Source organism: Aythya ferina (genome assembly GCF_964211825.1).
Source record: "Aythya ferina genome assembly, chromosome: 1".
Taxonomy (NCBI): domain Eukaryota; kingdom Metazoa; phylum Chordata; class Aves; order Anseriformes; family Anatidae; genus Aythya; species Aythya ferina.
Window position 1 is genome coordinate 61,810,778 of NC_140296.1, and position 18,156 is coordinate 61,828,933.

The following is an 18,156-nucleotide window of genomic DNA, read 5'->3' on the forward strand; positions in this document are numbered from 1 at the left end:
ACATCAACCCAAACTTACAGAAAAAAAGATCATGATGGTCAGGCGAGACCTAAACTTGTTATATATCTCTCCTTTGCTATGTGTCTTTGTGTAAGTACACAGTAGACTGGTTCTGACAAAACAATGCTAAATCAGTTTTGGTTAGTCAAGGAGTCTGTGAGCTGTTGCCTAATCTACAGGGCAGATGCACCGTGCGGGCATGCTGCCTCTGGAGGAGCCACGTTTGCCTTCATGTGGGATCTAGGACTCAAGGATGAGGAACGGTGCAAACCTGGAAGCATTTCCCAGGTCCCTCCCACAGGTCAATCACAGTTTCAGAGATGATAAAGATAGTTTGAACTATTTTGTTAATAGTGGAGATGGTGGGTATCCATCTACTGTGGCAGAGTGTTCAAAAGAGATGTTGAGATGATTGTAACCAGAGGGATGTACTCATAAGGCTTAGAAAATGCACTGTTCATGTCACTCTTTACATCTTACATCCAACACAGTGTCCTGGGAATAGTAGGCTGGGTCTTCTGTGTGAGGCTCATGAAACTAATGAGTTCACTCTAGGAACAAAGTAAAGGACTGAGAAGATTTTCTTTCAGGAGGTTCAGAAGAGAAAGGTAAGATGCAGCTTACCTGCAGTGATAAAGCAGACACTGCAGAAAATTAATTTTGGAGAGGCTTAGCATGCTGTGAATTTAGTCCTAGAATTTTATTTTATTTTATATTTTATTTAATTTATTTTTTGGGGGGAGGAGGCTGGGTGTCCCTGATAAAAGGTTATGGAGGTCATTTGTAAGAAGCCCTGAATTTGATTTTTTTTTTTCCCCAAAAATTAGTGATGTAGAGAAGGTCTGAAGTAAATGTTGACAAATAAAAAGATGAAAAAGTAAGTAAGTGCTATAAAGTTTCTTACAGGAAAATAAAGCAAGCCTAAATAAAACAAAATAAACTGAATTTGAATATCTGCTTTTCACCCATAAAACCGTTAACCATGGTAAACAAGAAATGTAGAAAATGATATCTGTAGAGAACACAATATTTCCAAAGAAATAGTCAGTACCAGTTGTCAACTCCAGTGCTGTAAATGTTGACTTTTGAAAAAAATACTGAAAAAAAAGTTTAAAAATAAAATGGTCTTCTAAAAACTAATAAAGAAAGTTATCTATTCAATCTCCTGTAGGAAGGATGAATAGCTGATAACCACATCCTTCATGAGCAGAAAAGATTACATATTTAGATTCTGATATCTCAGAGTAGGGGGGCGTAGATTCTTAAATGGACTGCAATAAATAATCTCTACAAAGAAAACTCTTTCAAGGAGGTTAAAGAAATACAATATAAATCAAGACCTTTAGGTAATACATGGTGAAAGAAAGTATACTTCTTTGTGCAATACTCATCACTGTAGAACCACTGTCTTAGTACTTTTTTCAAGGTTTTCTATCCAAGCACACCTCCTTGCTATTTCTAAATTCATTTTTTCTCTTCATTTGCTATGCTACAGTTCAACATAATGAATATTGCTGAGATGATTCTTTCATTAGGTTAATTTCCTACAGAAAATATTTTAAGCATACTTACTGGTCTTCCTCGTTGTCCTCTTGGACCAATAGGTCCTTGAACACCCAGTATACCTGGAGATCCCTTTAAATTGAAAAAAGAAAAACCCAAAACATCAATTCATGTTGTTTTGATATCAGTTACGGTTGACACTTTATCACATTTGCTGTACTATCACTTACAGGAAAACCACTGAATCCTGGATCCCCAGGTTCTCCCTAAAGAAAACAAAGAAGTAAAAAATGCAGTAAATACTATACACAAAATTGAATGAAATATTTTCTTACTAGCTTTTTCTTATTCCAAAAGCTATTTAAAAATCATAGTATATATTCCATATAAATCCTCATATACAGATACATTCAGTGAATATTTTGAGATAATTTGAGATAATGTGTTTTATCATAGATTGATTTTATACTTTATATAGTATAGTTACATACAATATACTTGGAAGGTACAAAGATGGTTAGTGAAGTTAGGGATCCAAACTGCAAGACTGAGACGGAATGTTTAATTCCTTTTTGAAAGACCCATCTAATCAGTAGCTTAATTAGGGATACAACATAAGCTGAAATGTACAAGTTAATTTTTCATGAGTTGCATGGGAATTACCAAATCATTTTGATTCTCTTCTGAGTCACTGAGAAGCTCTTGGAACATACCGTTTTCAATGACCACATATTTTAACTGCAGTACATGTTGAAATGTTTTTGGAAATTGGATCCAAAAATGTTCTAGTGCAAAGACCTTTCAAGCCCATAAATAATACAGCATTCAGTCCAGACACCTTCAATCATCTTAACTTTTTTTTTTTTTTTTAATATGTCTAGATAATTTGAGTTTAGTTAATGTAATGATCTGTGGAACCAAGTACTTTTTGAAATGAATACAGGTGCCAGTACCTATTCTTGACTATAAATACTTGAGTAGTTCTCCAATTACTACTAATGAGTGAACAGAACTTAAAGTTTCTGAAAGGAAAAGATTCCATTAAAAAAAGTCAAAAGACAAATATATTTTGGCACTCATCACTGGCATAAAATTTACTTAAATGAACTTAGCAGATCCCAGTGCTGAGTACAGTTCTAATGTAGCTTTGTACTTAAATTTGTCACAGTTTATACTCTAACAGTGTATATAACCACTTATCATTATCTGATATTTTCAACTTATACAAAACCATATATATGAGAAAAAGACTCAAGTGATCACAGAACAAGTTTTTAGGATTAGATAGAGTAAGGGCACCCAGAAGAATACTTGGGGATAACTAAATAACTGAATAATACATTGAAGCATATATTATCACAAGTCAACCAAATTCCTACATGGAAGTTATACAGAAAGGATCATAATATTAAATGGAATCATTCAGTGGAGAAAACTGTGAGAAAGGAATTATTTTACCAGGAATGATATATGGGTAGTCATCGAATAAAGAGGATAATACTTGAACTACAACATTTACCACTTTTATTTAAAAGTACAATGTTACAAATGTTTTAAAATCAACAGGTTTATGTCCTTGTCCAGTACCTCTGCAATCCACCTGCAAACTGTAAGTCCTTGCAAGTAAGCGAGTGGACATTTCCTCCCTGGATAGGCTTAGCTGTAACCAGAGACAGAAGAAGCTGCCTGGCAAAACCTACACAGAATTTAAGTGGGTCTCTAGGAACGTGTCTTCCAGAATGTAAGGGAAACTCATTCTCCATCACCTGTTTTAAAAACAGTATTGAGCATTGACTGAAAATTCATCAGCTTGAGGGAGTGACACACCTACCCGGTATTGGCTGGCAATGTCCGGTGGTAGTATATATGGCTCCCCCTTCTGGCCCTTTGGTCCTTGGACTCCCTGGATGTGACCGAAAAAAAAAGGAAAAGTAAGCTTTCATATCATCTGTGAATGCATAAACAGTTACGAGTAATGCAAAATATCTGTAAGGTTTTTCATGAGCATATATGTACAACTGTTTGAAGGCAGAGACTACGTGTATGTCAAACTCTGGAAAGCTGTGGTTCACAAACAAATTATAAACCCTTGTGGTACCTTTAGGAATGGATTTAAAATACAGGGGAAAGAACTCCCTGTTACTTAGGAGTGATATTATGGGATGGCACCTGCCAGATAGAGCCATGGCTGCAGCTACTTAGGGCTGACACATAGGCTGGTAAATCAAGGAGCTCCAGTGCTCATTGCAGCATGATCCTACATATTGCGCTATGGCAAGCCAGTATGTTGGGCATGGATAGGGAAGGAAAAGGTTACTTTCATCAGAAATTGTGAGTCTGATATTCTTTTACTGCTTTTGGATAAAGTTGTACAGGATTTCTTGAAGCAATGACCCTGCAGGACCTACATGATAGGTATGGCAGACCTTCCAGCCCTAAGTGTTATGAAGGTCATCTGGGTAAGTCCACAAGGATGCTGTGCTGGGCCAAAAGGGCCCATCAGTTTCCAACACACACTTGCATGAAATACAAGTACTTCAGTAATGATCTTCATTTTAGGTATCCATTTGCTGTCATCTACTTACAATGGTACCAGGGAAACCAGAGAATCCAGGAGTTCCTGAGTCTCCAGGGTCACCTACTGTCCCGTTACAGCCATCATGACCCGGTTTCCCCCTTGATCCTGGCTGCCCTGGATGACCCTGTTGAGGAAAAAAAAAAAGTGTTTATCTATCCATCTGTTTCTAGTTTTCCTTTTCCTGTAGTCACACAGTATTTAGACATTCTCACATTAAGCCCAAGGCTTGGATCCATGGGAAACTATGATTTTCAAAGAAAGAAACAGACAGTGCCTTTTTTTAATATAGCTGCAGCTTGAACCAGATGCCCCAGACAGTATGAAAAAAATGAGTAGTGAAGGACCTTTCAGAAAGGGTAAGAAAGCTATGTTCAATGCAGTCTCTGTTAACCAGAGAACTAAGCCAGATGAGACTGCTGTGCAGGGAGCCACCAAGAACTGAGATTGTTAAGAATTTCAGTGCTTCACACTGGAGGAGTGGGAAGAAAGGTTCATTACTGGCTTTGAAGAGCTTCCAAGCTAGGAAAAAAAAGTCACTGATGCCTTTGGAGCTAGGTTGGGTGCCATGATGAAGCTGTAAGTACAGAGATGGGAAGAGATCAGGTGGGCTCAAACCAAGGGTGCTGGGGATACTAAAGTTCCACATTGACCCTCAGGAAAGCAGGAAAAAGTTACTCCTGCCTTAAAAGGAATTTCCATTGCAGTGCCTATGTTCACCTAAATTATACTTATGATTGCTTTGCACTAGGATTGATGAGAAGCTAATCTGCCCTTGAGCAGCTTTCTTCCAGGGAGCTCAGTCAGCAAAAAAAACAACACAGAAACTAACATAAATAGAATACTTTTCTTCCTTCTTCACTACTTAAAGCAAGGGCTTTCTTTTTGCTTCTGCTCACTTTCTTAGAAGAAAAAAGAGATCTGTCCATGCCCTCACCTAGCTTCATCAAATACTCATATTCCTCACTCCAGAACAGACCCAGGTTTGTCACCCTCCTCTCTTGGCCTTTAGCCCCACATCCCAGCACTTTGCTGTTACAGTTCATATATGTGCCTATTTGCCTTCTCTTCTTGCCGTGGTCAGCGTTGTGCTTTGGCCTAAGAAAACTGGTTGGAGAACATAATCAAGTGGGAAGGGTGGAGGGCTTGAGGATGCATGCGGGTTCAAATAGTATCTGAAGGCATTTATCCCCCACAATGCAATTGCAGAGGTTGTGAAAACAGGGCTAAAAAAGAAAACTTGCTCAGGTAGCAGAAGCGGTCCAGCTATAGTAACATGGAGCTTCAGAGGAGAGTGATTTACTCGCAGGAAGACAGAGCACTGAGAAACAACTCAATGATGTGGTGGGGTGAATGAGATCCTTGGCTACAGAAGGTTTCTTCTTCCTTTAAGGGTGATAAGGAGAGAGAGGAAGAAGAGTGTGTGAGAGAAAGCTCTGAAACTCGATACAGAGCTCTTTAGGAAACAAAAAGGGTGAAAGTAGAGTGGATGTGGATGTGTGGGTTGCAGAGTGAGGCCCCGGTGTCAGAGAGCACTACAAAGGAAACCCAAGCCTGGGAACTCTGTCCAGGGATTCCAGTGACTCAGATTTCTTTGTTATTTTATGACACAAGATGTAAAGGAGTGTAAGCTGGGAAAATACTGTGCTGTGAACTTTACCCAGTTTTCCTCTTTGAACGCTTCAGTTTCATGGACCTGGACAATTTCTTCAAAGATTTTGAGATAAATAGTTTTTTTTAAGACCATCTCATGCAAGCTTTATGAGATATAAACCAAATAACAATGGTTAGTATTCTTACATTTATTGGTCTTTCTATGTACTTTACAATTCTGAAATAATTAAGGCATGACCCACTGGTGTCCTTTGCTCACTAGCCTAGGAGATGTGGAGAACTTATCTCACAGCTCTTTCCTACAAAAGAACACACTTAGCTGGGTAACCTCCAGGGACACAAGAAATTTCCTTCTGTTTTTGTCCCTTTTTACAAGAGGATTTCTCCAAAGGACAAAGCAAACGGACCTTAATTATCAGAGGGAATGAGCGGGAACACAGATTCTATTCTTTTGCTGTGCATCTGCAGTTCCACTTACTTTAGCAAATGCCCTTAGTTTAACAGCGCGTACGTGGCTGATGCAGAATTCAGCCCAGAGACTTTAATTAAAGTACAAAGGCATTAAACCAGTCTGCAATATTTGCAGTTGGTAGTTTCTTAAACATGAGGTAACCGGATACTTACAGGAACGCCATCTGCCCCTGGGAATCCAGTGACTCCTCTTAGCCCCTAGAGTGAAACAGCACAATTAAAATGATGTTCTGTCTAGTATTTTGCTCATTAGCTAAAACATCTGATATTCAAAAGTTACCATTTCTCCTTTGGGTCCACTTATTCCTGGATGTCCTCTTTCACCTTTGTGACCTTTGGGACCTTGCACACCTGGGATCCCCATCAATCCTGGTGGTCCAGGGAACCCCTGTGATCCAAGGAGTCCTGGCTGGCCCTGATAAAAGTAATAAAAAAGCATTTATTTAGGAACAGTTATGATGTGTGAAGCTGGGTTAGTTATCACTCCTGCAGTGTAGTCAATCTCTTCAAGAGAAAATAAACAGAATCTCTTTTCTTTCCAGAAGAGCAGATTCTGATGAATGTCATCTGGAAACACCATACATAAACTCCAGCAAAGTGACTACATTGTGCATGACAAAATGAATACATGGGAATGAACTCTCAAATCAGTATTCACTACTCGAACATTTGCTGCTACTCTATGAAAAAAGTGTTTTGTCTGGAGTAGGTAGAATGACTTCTCAAGAGAAGGAGGCTGATACTGAATGTCATGAATTTCTGCCTGCATTTCTGCCTTTTGGGGATGGTATTTCTATTTAACAGTGGAGCCTGAAAATTATTAGACAACACCATTAGGGTATGGCATCCACATAGGTTGAAATGTTGCATGCAGGTTTCCCTATCATTAACAGTTCCCTTCCAGAGCTGGTTTGGTAGAGCAACCCTAATGACACTCTTCAAGCCATTTCAAACATTGTTTAAAAATAATTCTCTGTTGACTGCCAACATCACAAGGCTCATCACAAGGGAAAAAAAATCATTTTGAAATGACACAATGGTGGTTTAAATAATGGGGCTGTGACAGTATGTCTGAGATCCGTGAACCAAAGTATTTGAAAACCATTCCAAATGCAGTGTCACCAAGGCACATATGTTTTGTATGCTCTGTGGTACTCACTGCATTAATGACAGTAATAGTAAATTGATAGTCTTTTCTGGAGAGAAATGCTTAAATGGCACAAAGCACCATTTAACAAGACATTCTAATGAAGCAGGTTCTAATGAAAGTATTTTTAAAATGCAGCTAGATTTTCACAGGTCATTCTGCAACAGCATTAATATCTCACAAAGCAAAAATTATAGGAAAACATGAACAAATAGATGTATATTTATAAAAAAAAAAAAAAAAGATAAAAAAATCAGTATAAAATATATAATGCAACAGTTTAAAAATAGTGTAAAATATATCCTATCCCATCTTCCTACAACAGCTTACTTCCTTTTCCACTCTCACCCATGCCTGGAAAGAAAGAATTAAAAAATGAATGTAGTCTCTCTCCAAGAAATGCAGTCGTTCAACTTCATTTAATGTCATTGAGATTGTCATTGAGAAGTGAAATAAGACAGCGTGGGGACTTGAAGAAGTGAACACGAAGATATCCTAATCCTAATTTCTTTGTATTCAGAAAGCAGTAGACAAGCTACCAAACAATGTTTAATTGATTTTAGGCGAACTTTTATTCTCCTATTAAAGGATAGGCCCACTTGTGACACAGTTTCAAAATGTATTTGTCAACCACGCAGAAAATCACAAAATCACAGAATGGTTTGGGTTGGAAAGGACCTTAAAGACCACCCAGTTCTACCCCCCTGCCATGGGCAGGGACACCTCCCACCAGATCAGGTTGTCAAAAGCCCCATCCAGCCTGGCCTTGAACACCTCCAGGGATGGGGCATCCACAGCTTCTTTGCCAGTGCTTCACCACCATTTGAGGGAAGAATTTCTTCCTAATGTCTAATCTAAACCTACCCTCTTTAGTTGAAAACCATTCCCCTTTTCCTGTCACTACACTCCCCAATAAGGAGTCCCTCCCCAACTTTCCTGTAGGCTGACTTTAGGTACTGGAATGATGCTCTAAGGTCTCTCTGGAGCCTTCTCTTCTCCAGGCTGAACAACCCCAATTCCTTCAGCCCATCTTCATAGGACAGATACTCCATCCAGCCCTTTGATCATCTTTGTGGCCTTCCTCTAATACACCCATGTCCTTCTTGTGCTGCGGGGCCCAGAGCTGAATGCAGGGCTCCAGGTGAGGTTTCACGAGAGCAGAGCAGAGGGGGAGAATCACCTCCCTTGCCCTGCTGGCCATGCTGCTTTGGATGCAGCCTAGGATGTGGTTGGCTCTCTGGGCTGCAAGCACACATTGCCGGCTCATGTTGAGCTTCTCACCTGTAGTTGAGAAGTTGAGTTGTCTTATTATCACAAACTACAAAATAAACACCATGACTGAAACATAGTGTACTTCTAGTTAAAAAAAATAAATATCATTTTTCATACTGTTTTTGTGGAAAAATGCTGTCACAATAGTTTTGGTAGTTTTTATATTTTAAACCCCATTATATAATATCAAACAAGTCCATACTGAGAAACTGAGATAACCAAACAAAGTACAAAACTCAGTGCAAATATTTTTCTTTTCTTTTCTTTTCTTTTCTTTTCTTTTCTTTTCTTTTCTTTTCTTTTCTTTTCTTTTCTTTTCTTTTCTTTTCTTTTCTTTTCTTTTCTTTTCTTTTCTTTTCTTTTCTTTTCTTTTTTCTTTTCTCTTCTCTTCTCTTCTCTTCTCTTCTCTTCTCTTCTCTTCTCTTCTCTTCTCTTCTCTTCTCTTCTCTTCTCTTCTCTTCTCTTCTCTTCTCTTCTCTTCTCTTCTCTTCTCTTCTCTTCTCTTCTCTTCTCTTCTCTTCTCTTCTCTTCTTTATTATTATTATTGTTATTATTATTATTATTATTATTATTATTATTATTATTAATTTTATTTTTCTGGGAAAAAGACTAGGAATGAACCAGTATGAAGAGTGAATTACATGTTCTTCCTCAGGGACAAGTCACCAGTATGGATCCTTGATCATGCAGATCTTTTGCTATACCATTATGATTAATTTGACAGAACTGATGGGTTAGGTGCATTACCAAAGGATACCATGGATTAGTATTTGAGCTGACACCACAGAAGATGATCTCTCTTGTACTTATAACCAAGCCTGACCTCATACAGCTTCTGTACTTGTAAAGGAAGTCTGCTTTTGGGGATTATTGACATTTAGAAGGCCAACATATTTCCATTTTTCAATTCAACGGATTGAGAAGAAATAAAGCTTATATGAGTACACACGCAATGATTCCTGTTGACAAAAGGTACACACATCTGAGCAAGTAGCAGCTCATTTTCCTACACCAGTCACAGCTGGCTACTACAGATGCAGCTTTCTCCACATAAGCAGTTTTCAGTCTTTTAAAATCAGTGAATCTCTGTTATCCTATGGAGGTGCAAACCCTTATCTAGCCATGTTCGCAATAGCCATACTTTTGTTAGTTACCTGCCTCAAATTGAAAGCTGCTGATTAGAAGCACTAGAATAATGATTTAAACGGGAACTAGTGTGAGCTCCAAGGTACAAGGTCAGGAAAAAGAAGCCTTTTCTGACTTCTTCTTGATTTACCTATCTTTAACTATAAAGGGATTGAGTGAGTACAAATGAACATATACCATGAAACAGCCTTTTTTTTTGGAAATTACAGATAATATTTCATCCATTCTAAAAGATGCACGGTAGTCTTTTTTTTTTTTTTTTTTTTTTTTTTTTTTTAGAACACCATCTCAGTATCTATTCTTATGCTCTTGCATAAGATTTTTATCTAGTTAAAAATTCCATCATACTACAAAGTTTTAAAATCTAATTAAATACTTAAGCGAGTTTATCCTTTCCCACATGTAGAAATCTGGGAAGGAACCTTTAAAATGGATGAAAAGTATCTCACACATCTGCGAAGAACATAGAAAAATTATTCAAATTCAATTTTAGGGATTTGAGTTGGCTCTAGTTTCAATTTAATCTTGAGAGGTTCTGGGAAGAAACATTTCAGTTCCTTCCACAAAGAAAGTAAACCATGGATTCTGCATACTGGAAAGGTCACTTCTTTATTATATTGAAGTAAATAAAAGCCAAAGGAGATTAATTTGACAGAACTATTAAGAGAACAGAATTATGAAAGGAAAACCAATTCCAGAAGCCACTCACCCACCTGAGACATATAAAATGACTTTTTGGTTCATATCTGCTTACATTTTTGGGGCAGCACACAGCAGACAGAATGAATGTACGTTTTCAGTTGTAACTTTTGACAAAATGCTGATTATGGTTATAATTATTGAACCTGTGCATAGCTTTCTGCAGGGAGTTGTAATACTCCAAAGCTGGCATTGCATGGGACACAGTTGTATCTCTAATTCATATATAAAATACCACCCCTATTGTTTGGGGTTGCACTCCCATCTTTTTGTCTGGTAGGGAGGAAGAAGTAAACAAGGAATGGAAAATGAGGAAGAGAGCAGGGCAGTGCCGGTGTCCCTTCCCCATGCTTTCCTGGTTATTATTAAATCACTTGTTTGTTGAGACACTTGGGTGGACTATTTAATATTAGTTGTAATAAAGACAAGGTAACCAATCCTTCTGGGACTTGTTCATCACGAGGCTAGAGACAGAGCTGGAGAATTAGTTAATATTATGACAGTTTGTGCAATTCTTCAGCCAGTTCACATCTTGGCTTATGCTTTATTAACCTTGGATTAATAAAGCTTGGATTAGCTTTATTAACCTTTGTTAACTCAGACATGTAAGCTTTTACTCTACTTTCTTTATGTTAAATCTTTTGTTGAACAAGTATGTCCTCTCTTCATTAACAAATGACCTAAGAACATGTGCTCTTCTGCAAAGGTCATTAGGGAGATTTAAATAAAGACAATCAATTTGAAAGGTTCAGTCAAATAAAGCACAACTCAATTATTAGAGTCCTGAATACCCCTGTGTAAAATATGCCATGCATGCTACTACTCTGGTTGTGCTCCTGGAGGTTCAGAAGTCCTAGAAAATTCTACAAAGCTGTGAAATTGTGTCTGGATTATATTTCCAGGTTAAAAAAAAAAAAAAAAAGAGGTAAGCCTATGGGAATATGTTGTACCTGGCTGTCATATTTTAGGTAACTCACAAAGCACTTTCTCTGGTGCTCCCTTTTCTCACCTGAAAAAGTATTGCAGAAATGTGTTCTGGCCCAAATGTCTCTCCAGAAGAAGGCTTCACATTTTGCTGGGGGGCACTGGAACTCTGCATGGCACAATTGCCCCTTACTGCCACTAGATTTACAGGCTGGAGCTACAAGGCTTATGGGAACATGCATAGCATACATGCATGGCATACTATGGCAAAACAGCTCAGAGGGAGCATGTGAAACGAAAAGGAAAAAGTGGGTGGATGGAATATCTTGAAGACCAACAAGGAATTTTATATTCCTTTTTGTTCTTGTACAGGACTTCCTTTACCATTCGGACACATTACAAAGCTACCAATGTCAGGATACACTCCCAAATAGGCAGTCCCCGCTCCGCTCTTCCTGTGACTCCAGCTGACTGGGAGAGGTCTCGCACAGTCCTTGTGGCCAGCACAGCCATGTGCAAAAGCTATTTACAGGGAGGAGCAGAGGTCAGAAATTTAGGAAGCCTGGAGGAAATCTTCCCAGAAAATATTTGCAATATTGTATATACATTGTCCCCTGTCCAATGACGTGCATGAAAGAAAACGCTGTCAGGGTTGTCATTGAATTTAATCACTGCATTTTGCAATTCAGTCCCAGTGGACTTAGAAGATCCTGAACAGACTTTTAGATATGTACTAAATGTTCATGTATTGCAGCTTGAACTTCAGTTTTTGTTTCTTGTAGGATCAGTCAAATGAAAGAGAGATGTTGTGTTGCAAAACTTTCTTCCTTCTAATTTACTGTGAAATTTACACCATGGAAACAAAACTGGTAGACGAAGGTGTGCTGATTTTGAAAACAACCAATTTTGGGGGCTTCTATACAAATAAAGGCATAATGAATGTCAGTTCCTGCTCTGGAGGTTTTAAAATACAAAATGTTCATCATGAATCACTGAGAAAGCTATTTACCAATGTTTAGATATAAAGAATGGAGAGAATCAGTGATTTGCAATAATGAAGAGAGAGAGAGAGAACCAGAGTTACTGCAGAGCTTCACGGTAATTGAGCCCATTTTGCTGTATTTCATTACAGCCTTTTATTTTGCAACAGCTTCTGGTATATGGAATGTGATGATTCAGTATTCCCCACATGAAAATGACCCTTGTAGACCATAATTTGTTTAACAGTGGACAAGAAGAAAGGAGGTTGATTCCCTGACATTTCAGAAAGGTCATTTGTGAAAGGACAAGTTCGCTTCCTGCGGGAAGGGGGATCTGACCGTGATGGCCAAGCATGAGCTCGGACTTTCGCAAGAGGGCTTGGCCTCGCACGGTTACTCTGAGAATGGATGGGAAAGGGAAGCGACAGCAAGAACCTCGATGCAGCCCCGCTAATGAAAGACATCAGCAAGCAGAACAGAAGGCAACTCACCAGGGAATAAAATCAGTTAGATGGGAAATTAACAACTTCTGAGCTGGTTTAAAGTGTTAATCCAGGAAAAGGCATTCTAGAAGGCACATAGGAAAGAAAGCAAGGAGAGAAGTGTCTGGAGCATCCATCCACACTGCTGGCCCGTGCATGGGAGCGGGATGCTGCCCCTTAGGTGGCACCAGGCATTGCCTTCAGGCACAGCCATGCAGGTGCAGCTGGAGCTATGGGCATTTCTTGCATTTATGCTCTGAATCTGCATCTTGCTGTCTGCAACCAAGTGGTTACCAGCATTAGGAAGGGGTGGACTTCTGTGATCTCACAGGAATATTGATTAGCAAAAGAGGCAAACCTTTCTCGTGTGCCTTAACCTGCTGGGTATTCAATGCTAAAACACAAGAGTAGCACTGAAATACTCAGCAGACTTTAAAAAAAAGTATATTTAAATATGTACTAAATATGGTTAAATATGGTTATTATGTACTAAGCATGGTTCATATTGAACCATATGGTTCAATATGGTTATTTCTGTTTTGAAGTTCTCTTTCATTACTTTACAGAAGGTTATTTAGCTGAGTTTCACATTCTAGCTCATTTTCTCAGAGAAAGCTTTCCTTCTCATTTGTTAAAAAGCTGTTTTATTTATATCAAAAAGTAAACAGAAAATTATAAAGTTGACTTTAAGTTAAAAATAACTGAAAAATGAAGCCAGTTCAGCCTAGTGGCATGGTAACAATTTGCTGTTCTTTCAACTATATTGTCTGGACATGCGACATTTTCTCTCAGGACAGTGGCGACCAAATGACATTAATGTTAATTCCAGAGCAGTGACTCAGCTTGCAGATTTTTTTTTATTTTTATTTTTTTTTGGTTAAGGAAGGAACAAACATTAAGTCTCCTTAAGAAAGAACTATGAAAGAAGCCACAGTCCTTTTCTGTAGTTAGTAAATGAAATAATTTTGTACTGCTTTCTGTTCCCACGGTTTGATCTAATTTGTGATCTTCCAGAAAGTTGCTATGTCACCCAAGAAGATAAAACATGCATAAAACAAAATATGTGCTGGAATGTGTAGGTCAAGCACTCAAAAGAACTAGTTAGAAGTTTCTTCATGTCACAAAACACATACAATTACACATCAGAAATGCTTTCTGTGCTTTGCAGAGCTGCTGCAGAAAGAATGATATTGGGACCATGTCAATGCTCTGTTGAAGATAAACACTGGACGAGTCTAGACAAAAAACAAAACAAAACAAAACTCACAAGGATTTCTGTCCTGTCTTCAAAAGGTCATTACATGGAGGAAAGGAGAAGATATAGGCATGAAGTGATGGGCAAGAAGGACATAGTGTTTTTGTCTGCAGAGTCAGCGAAGGGAATAACTCTGAAAGTCCAGAGTGTAGTTGCACAAGTTACGAGGTGGCAAGTAAATTAAGATTTGTGTTTGCAATGCACCAGGTGCTTGTGAAGCCTCCCACCATTCATGTTCATACTGTGCAGTAAATGGAAAGTTCCTTACCCCATCACCACTGAGAAGTCAGCTGCAGTAAGGTCAGCATGTATGCCAGCACTAGCAGTGGAGTTGGGGCTGACAGGCTGTAAATTCACATCCTGCTTTATAGCTTGGTAATTTAATGGCTTGGATATTTAGAAACAGAATTGAGATATATTAGCAAATATATCTATCTGGTGAGCACGTTCTACTGAATTATGTGACAGGACTTGAAAGGCCTTGAAAGGCATCATTTTTCTAAACAGGATTGTATTTACTGAGCACATGTAGTCATTTATCTGCCTACATTCAGTGTAGTCAGCCAAAGCTACATTCAGGCGAGGGTGAAATCTTATGGCATGGTATATCCTAATGTAGACATTCAAACTAGTCCAGATGAATACACACTGAATGTGGCCATTTTAATTCATTGTCTATAAAAGGAGCTTAGGTGCCTAGCTCAAATATTGACCACATTGTTGCTTTCTAAATTAATCCACATTGTAGCTTTCTAAACTGTGCAAGAAGGTAACACCCTAAAAGATCAATTGCATATTTGATGGTTAGGATGAAGAAATAAACTTGAGTGGGATAATTATGCTGCTTGAAAAAAAAGAGCTGGATGTAAATGCAATCAATTTACTGAATTTGGCAGGTAGTGATGCAAAATAGTGGGATTTTCTTGGAAGTTAGAAATGTTTCAACTGATCAGATGATGATAATGCCATGCGCTCAAGAGTATATTCACTTATTACAACCATATCATCTTGCCACTACCTTACTTCCTTTCAGGCTACTCATATTTCTTTTAGGCTACTAAGAGTCACATAAGTGCCACCACTTCTGCATAGTTTCTTAGCTCAATTTCTGTCATCCTTATTCAAAGCATACCAAAATTTCTGCTGACATCAGGCTCTGCTAAAGTTGTGGTAAGGGGCTCTAGCTGGAGGTTAAGGGGAAAATCATCACATTTCAGAAATGTGCAGAGTGAGCAGAGCTGGGGCTGGCCTGACACTGTGGCAGGTGCTTTGGGCTAGTATGAGAATGGAAGTGTGATGAATGGAGTTATTCATTTTATATTGGTGAAATGAAGAGCATCAGTCTAACACAGAAACAAACAAACAAACAAACAGACAAACAAAACAACCACACTTATATTGACATGTAAGTGTTGCCCCCCTGAGTTCCAAATAAAAGCTTTCTCTAAGACAGTTAACTAAAATAACGTAGAGATGTTATTTCAAATGAACTTAAACATCAGCAGTGAAGTTGAGCTCATGAGCTAGTGATGTTTTACAGAGCAATAAAATGGCATTGATTTATCCTTGCAAACATTCATTAGCATTTAATTAATTGGAGAAGGGTAGTTTTTAGTCAAACAAAAAATTCACTAGAGACAAAAAACATCTTGCCAAATTTGCTTTTCCAACCAGACAAATATTAAGATGCAGGGTGTGGAGCAGGAGGAAGCAGGGAACTCCCATTTACTTCGTGACAGCTGCTGTATCATGCTTATATAAAGGGGCAGAATTTGGTCATGGTACCTATCAAATGTTTGACTGAGTATTTTGAGGGACAGCAAATGCCTCAGACATATTTAGCGCTATGAGTGTGTTTTCAAAACAGAAGAAAATTCTGTTCATTCAACATGGGTTTTGACAGAATTACAAAAGCCAGACAATTTTCAGGGCAAAAAAAAATGTGTGATAATTCTTCAAGTCTGCTAGCATCTACATTGCCATTTTTTTTCCCCCTCTCATTTTATTTGGATTATTGTACTAGGATCAACTGTTTTTTATGCCTTTTACTAAATCACATCAAATCCTAAACCTTGCATAATGGAGGGAGCCGGCGCTCCTGTTTCGGGTAGCGGCACGGTTACTGCTTGGCCAGCCAGGCTCCTAGAGACAAGACAACAAGCAGCACCTGCTCTTGTTGGAACATTCAGTAATAGACTCGAAAACTGATCTGCCAGCCCAATTGTTTTCAAATGGCTTTTGGTGGTGTGTGTGGGAGTGTTCTCAAGATCCTAAAATTCAGGAAGTTCGACACAGATGTTTTTTGTCAGTAGGCGTTGGAAGCACCAATAGTAACATCTGTTCACTTTTTCATATTTGTGAGAACATCTTTTTTCTGTCCAAAAACCATTCACTGTTGAAATTTCTAAATTGTGCAACTGGCCAAAATGTTAAGCTCATTAGGCTCCATGAGTTTAAGACTATGTGAAAATTAAAACCCCTGCAGGAACTCGGTATGTCATATGCCAATCTTTCCATTCTGTGCTCCTCTTCTGGTTAGACAAAACCGTAACTATTTTTGTGGTGGGAACAGCTATCAAACTAACTTGATCATTTAAATGCAACTTACTACTAGCTACTTTAGCTGTAGAAAGAATTTAAATCCCTTACAGAGGCTGTGACTGTTTTAATAAATTCTGTGCTGAGATACCCTCTCCACACGGGAGCCCTGAACATGCTCTCCAGCAGCCAGCACAGGGGACTTGTTGCAGACCTTAGGCACCTTCATACTGCAGTCCTGGGAATTTACAGCTTGGGATGGTCTCTGAGTTCCCGGGAAGGCCAGGTGAGTGGCTCTGAACCACCAGGAAAGACTGGGGGCTCTGAGGCAGATGTGCACAGCGCTCTGAAGAGCCGCTGTTGATACAGAATAAGTGACATCTATTTTTCTCTTAACACTTCTATGGCCAGATGGTCCTTGAGAGCAGCAAGGTGCCGTGAGATCATCTGAATGGAGCTCAAACAGTTGTTTTCTCTATATGAGTTGCAAATCCTTATGTTAGTATCAATGAGGACGGTGTACAGATTTCAGCAACAGGGACTCTACTGAAGCCTAATGATGAAGCTACATGAACCCTAGGTCTTCCATCCAGTGCATGTGGCTTGCTAGCATAACACCATCACTTTGATGGTGAGCCTGGCTTCATGCTGGGCTTGTCTCCCAAAAAAATAAATAGTCAATGAGAGGTCTTGCCATCTTTAGGTAGTAAGTGGAAATACTGAAAACTCTCAGTTCTTTTTTTATATAATACAATTAGGTTTCCTGTCTTCTGTATGCACAACATTTTTATAATTTTACAGTACTACATCAAGCTAGATCAACTAGATTTAGGGGAGCTGAATGATCTGGGGAAATTATTATAGCAACTGATTCCTTGGAGAAGTCTCTGTAATCCCACTTTTTTTTTTCCCTCTTTTTTTTTTTTTTTTTCATTTTTTTTTCTTTCTTGTAATCAGGGAGAAGAGTGAAAATATTTTCCTTTGAATCCTAAAAGAAATAGTTCCATATCACCTAGCTGAAAAAAATACTCTTTTTGTGTAATGTTGCTTGTGATAGCAGTCCTGAAGATGGACCAGATTGGTATATGAACTTGAATAGGAAGATATAGTTCTCCAGATCCATTATGAAATCTAATTTTTCCATTACGTCTGGTTTTAGGTAGCCAAGTGTGCCCACACATCTTCTCTAGATTCCAAAATCTCGTCACTTGTGGGAAAGGATGCTCTGGAGAACATCATCAGCAGACTGTTCTACAGCTGTTCATGGAAAAAGCCTATTTATTATTTCAAACACTGATTTCAAAAACTATTGGAAAGTTTTAAAACTTTTACTGTAGACAATGCAGGCTACGTGGCTGTTTCACCAGAGGACCAGAAGAAGAATCAAAGCAAAACATTATTTTTGATCCTTTATTCCTTTTCTATCTGCAGATAATAAAGGGAGTTAAAGTACTATTAAACTGTAGTGGCGAGTTACTTTTTCTTGAAGGAGGTACTATTAGTTTGACAGGCCAGGGAAAAAAAATAAGGTTGATCTCTAACTGGTGGCA

The 18,156-nt window shown here is 38.5% G+C and overlaps 1 protein-coding gene across 1 annotated transcript in view; it reads right to left on the reverse strand.

The window, feature by feature from the left end:
* The window catches only part of COL4A2 (collagen type IV alpha 2 chain), a 135,467-nt gene that overhangs the window by 43,578 nt on the left and 73,733 nt on the right, over positions 1-18,156 (reverse strand). The window contains exons 4-9 of the mRNA XM_084515166.1: positions 6,444-6,578; positions 6,317-6,361; positions 4,089-4,205; positions 3,335-3,406; positions 1,734-1,769; positions 1,573-1,635 (exon numbers count right to left, since the gene is read on the reverse strand). Of these exons, the coding sequence (XP_084371292.1) occupies positions 1,573-1,635; positions 1,734-1,769; positions 3,335-3,406; positions 4,089-4,205; positions 6,317-6,361; positions 6,444-6,578 (468 nt within the window). The remainder of the gene's footprint in view (positions 1-1,572; positions 1,636-1,733; positions 1,770-3,334; positions 3,407-4,088; positions 4,206-6,316; positions 6,362-6,443; positions 6,579-18,156) is intronic.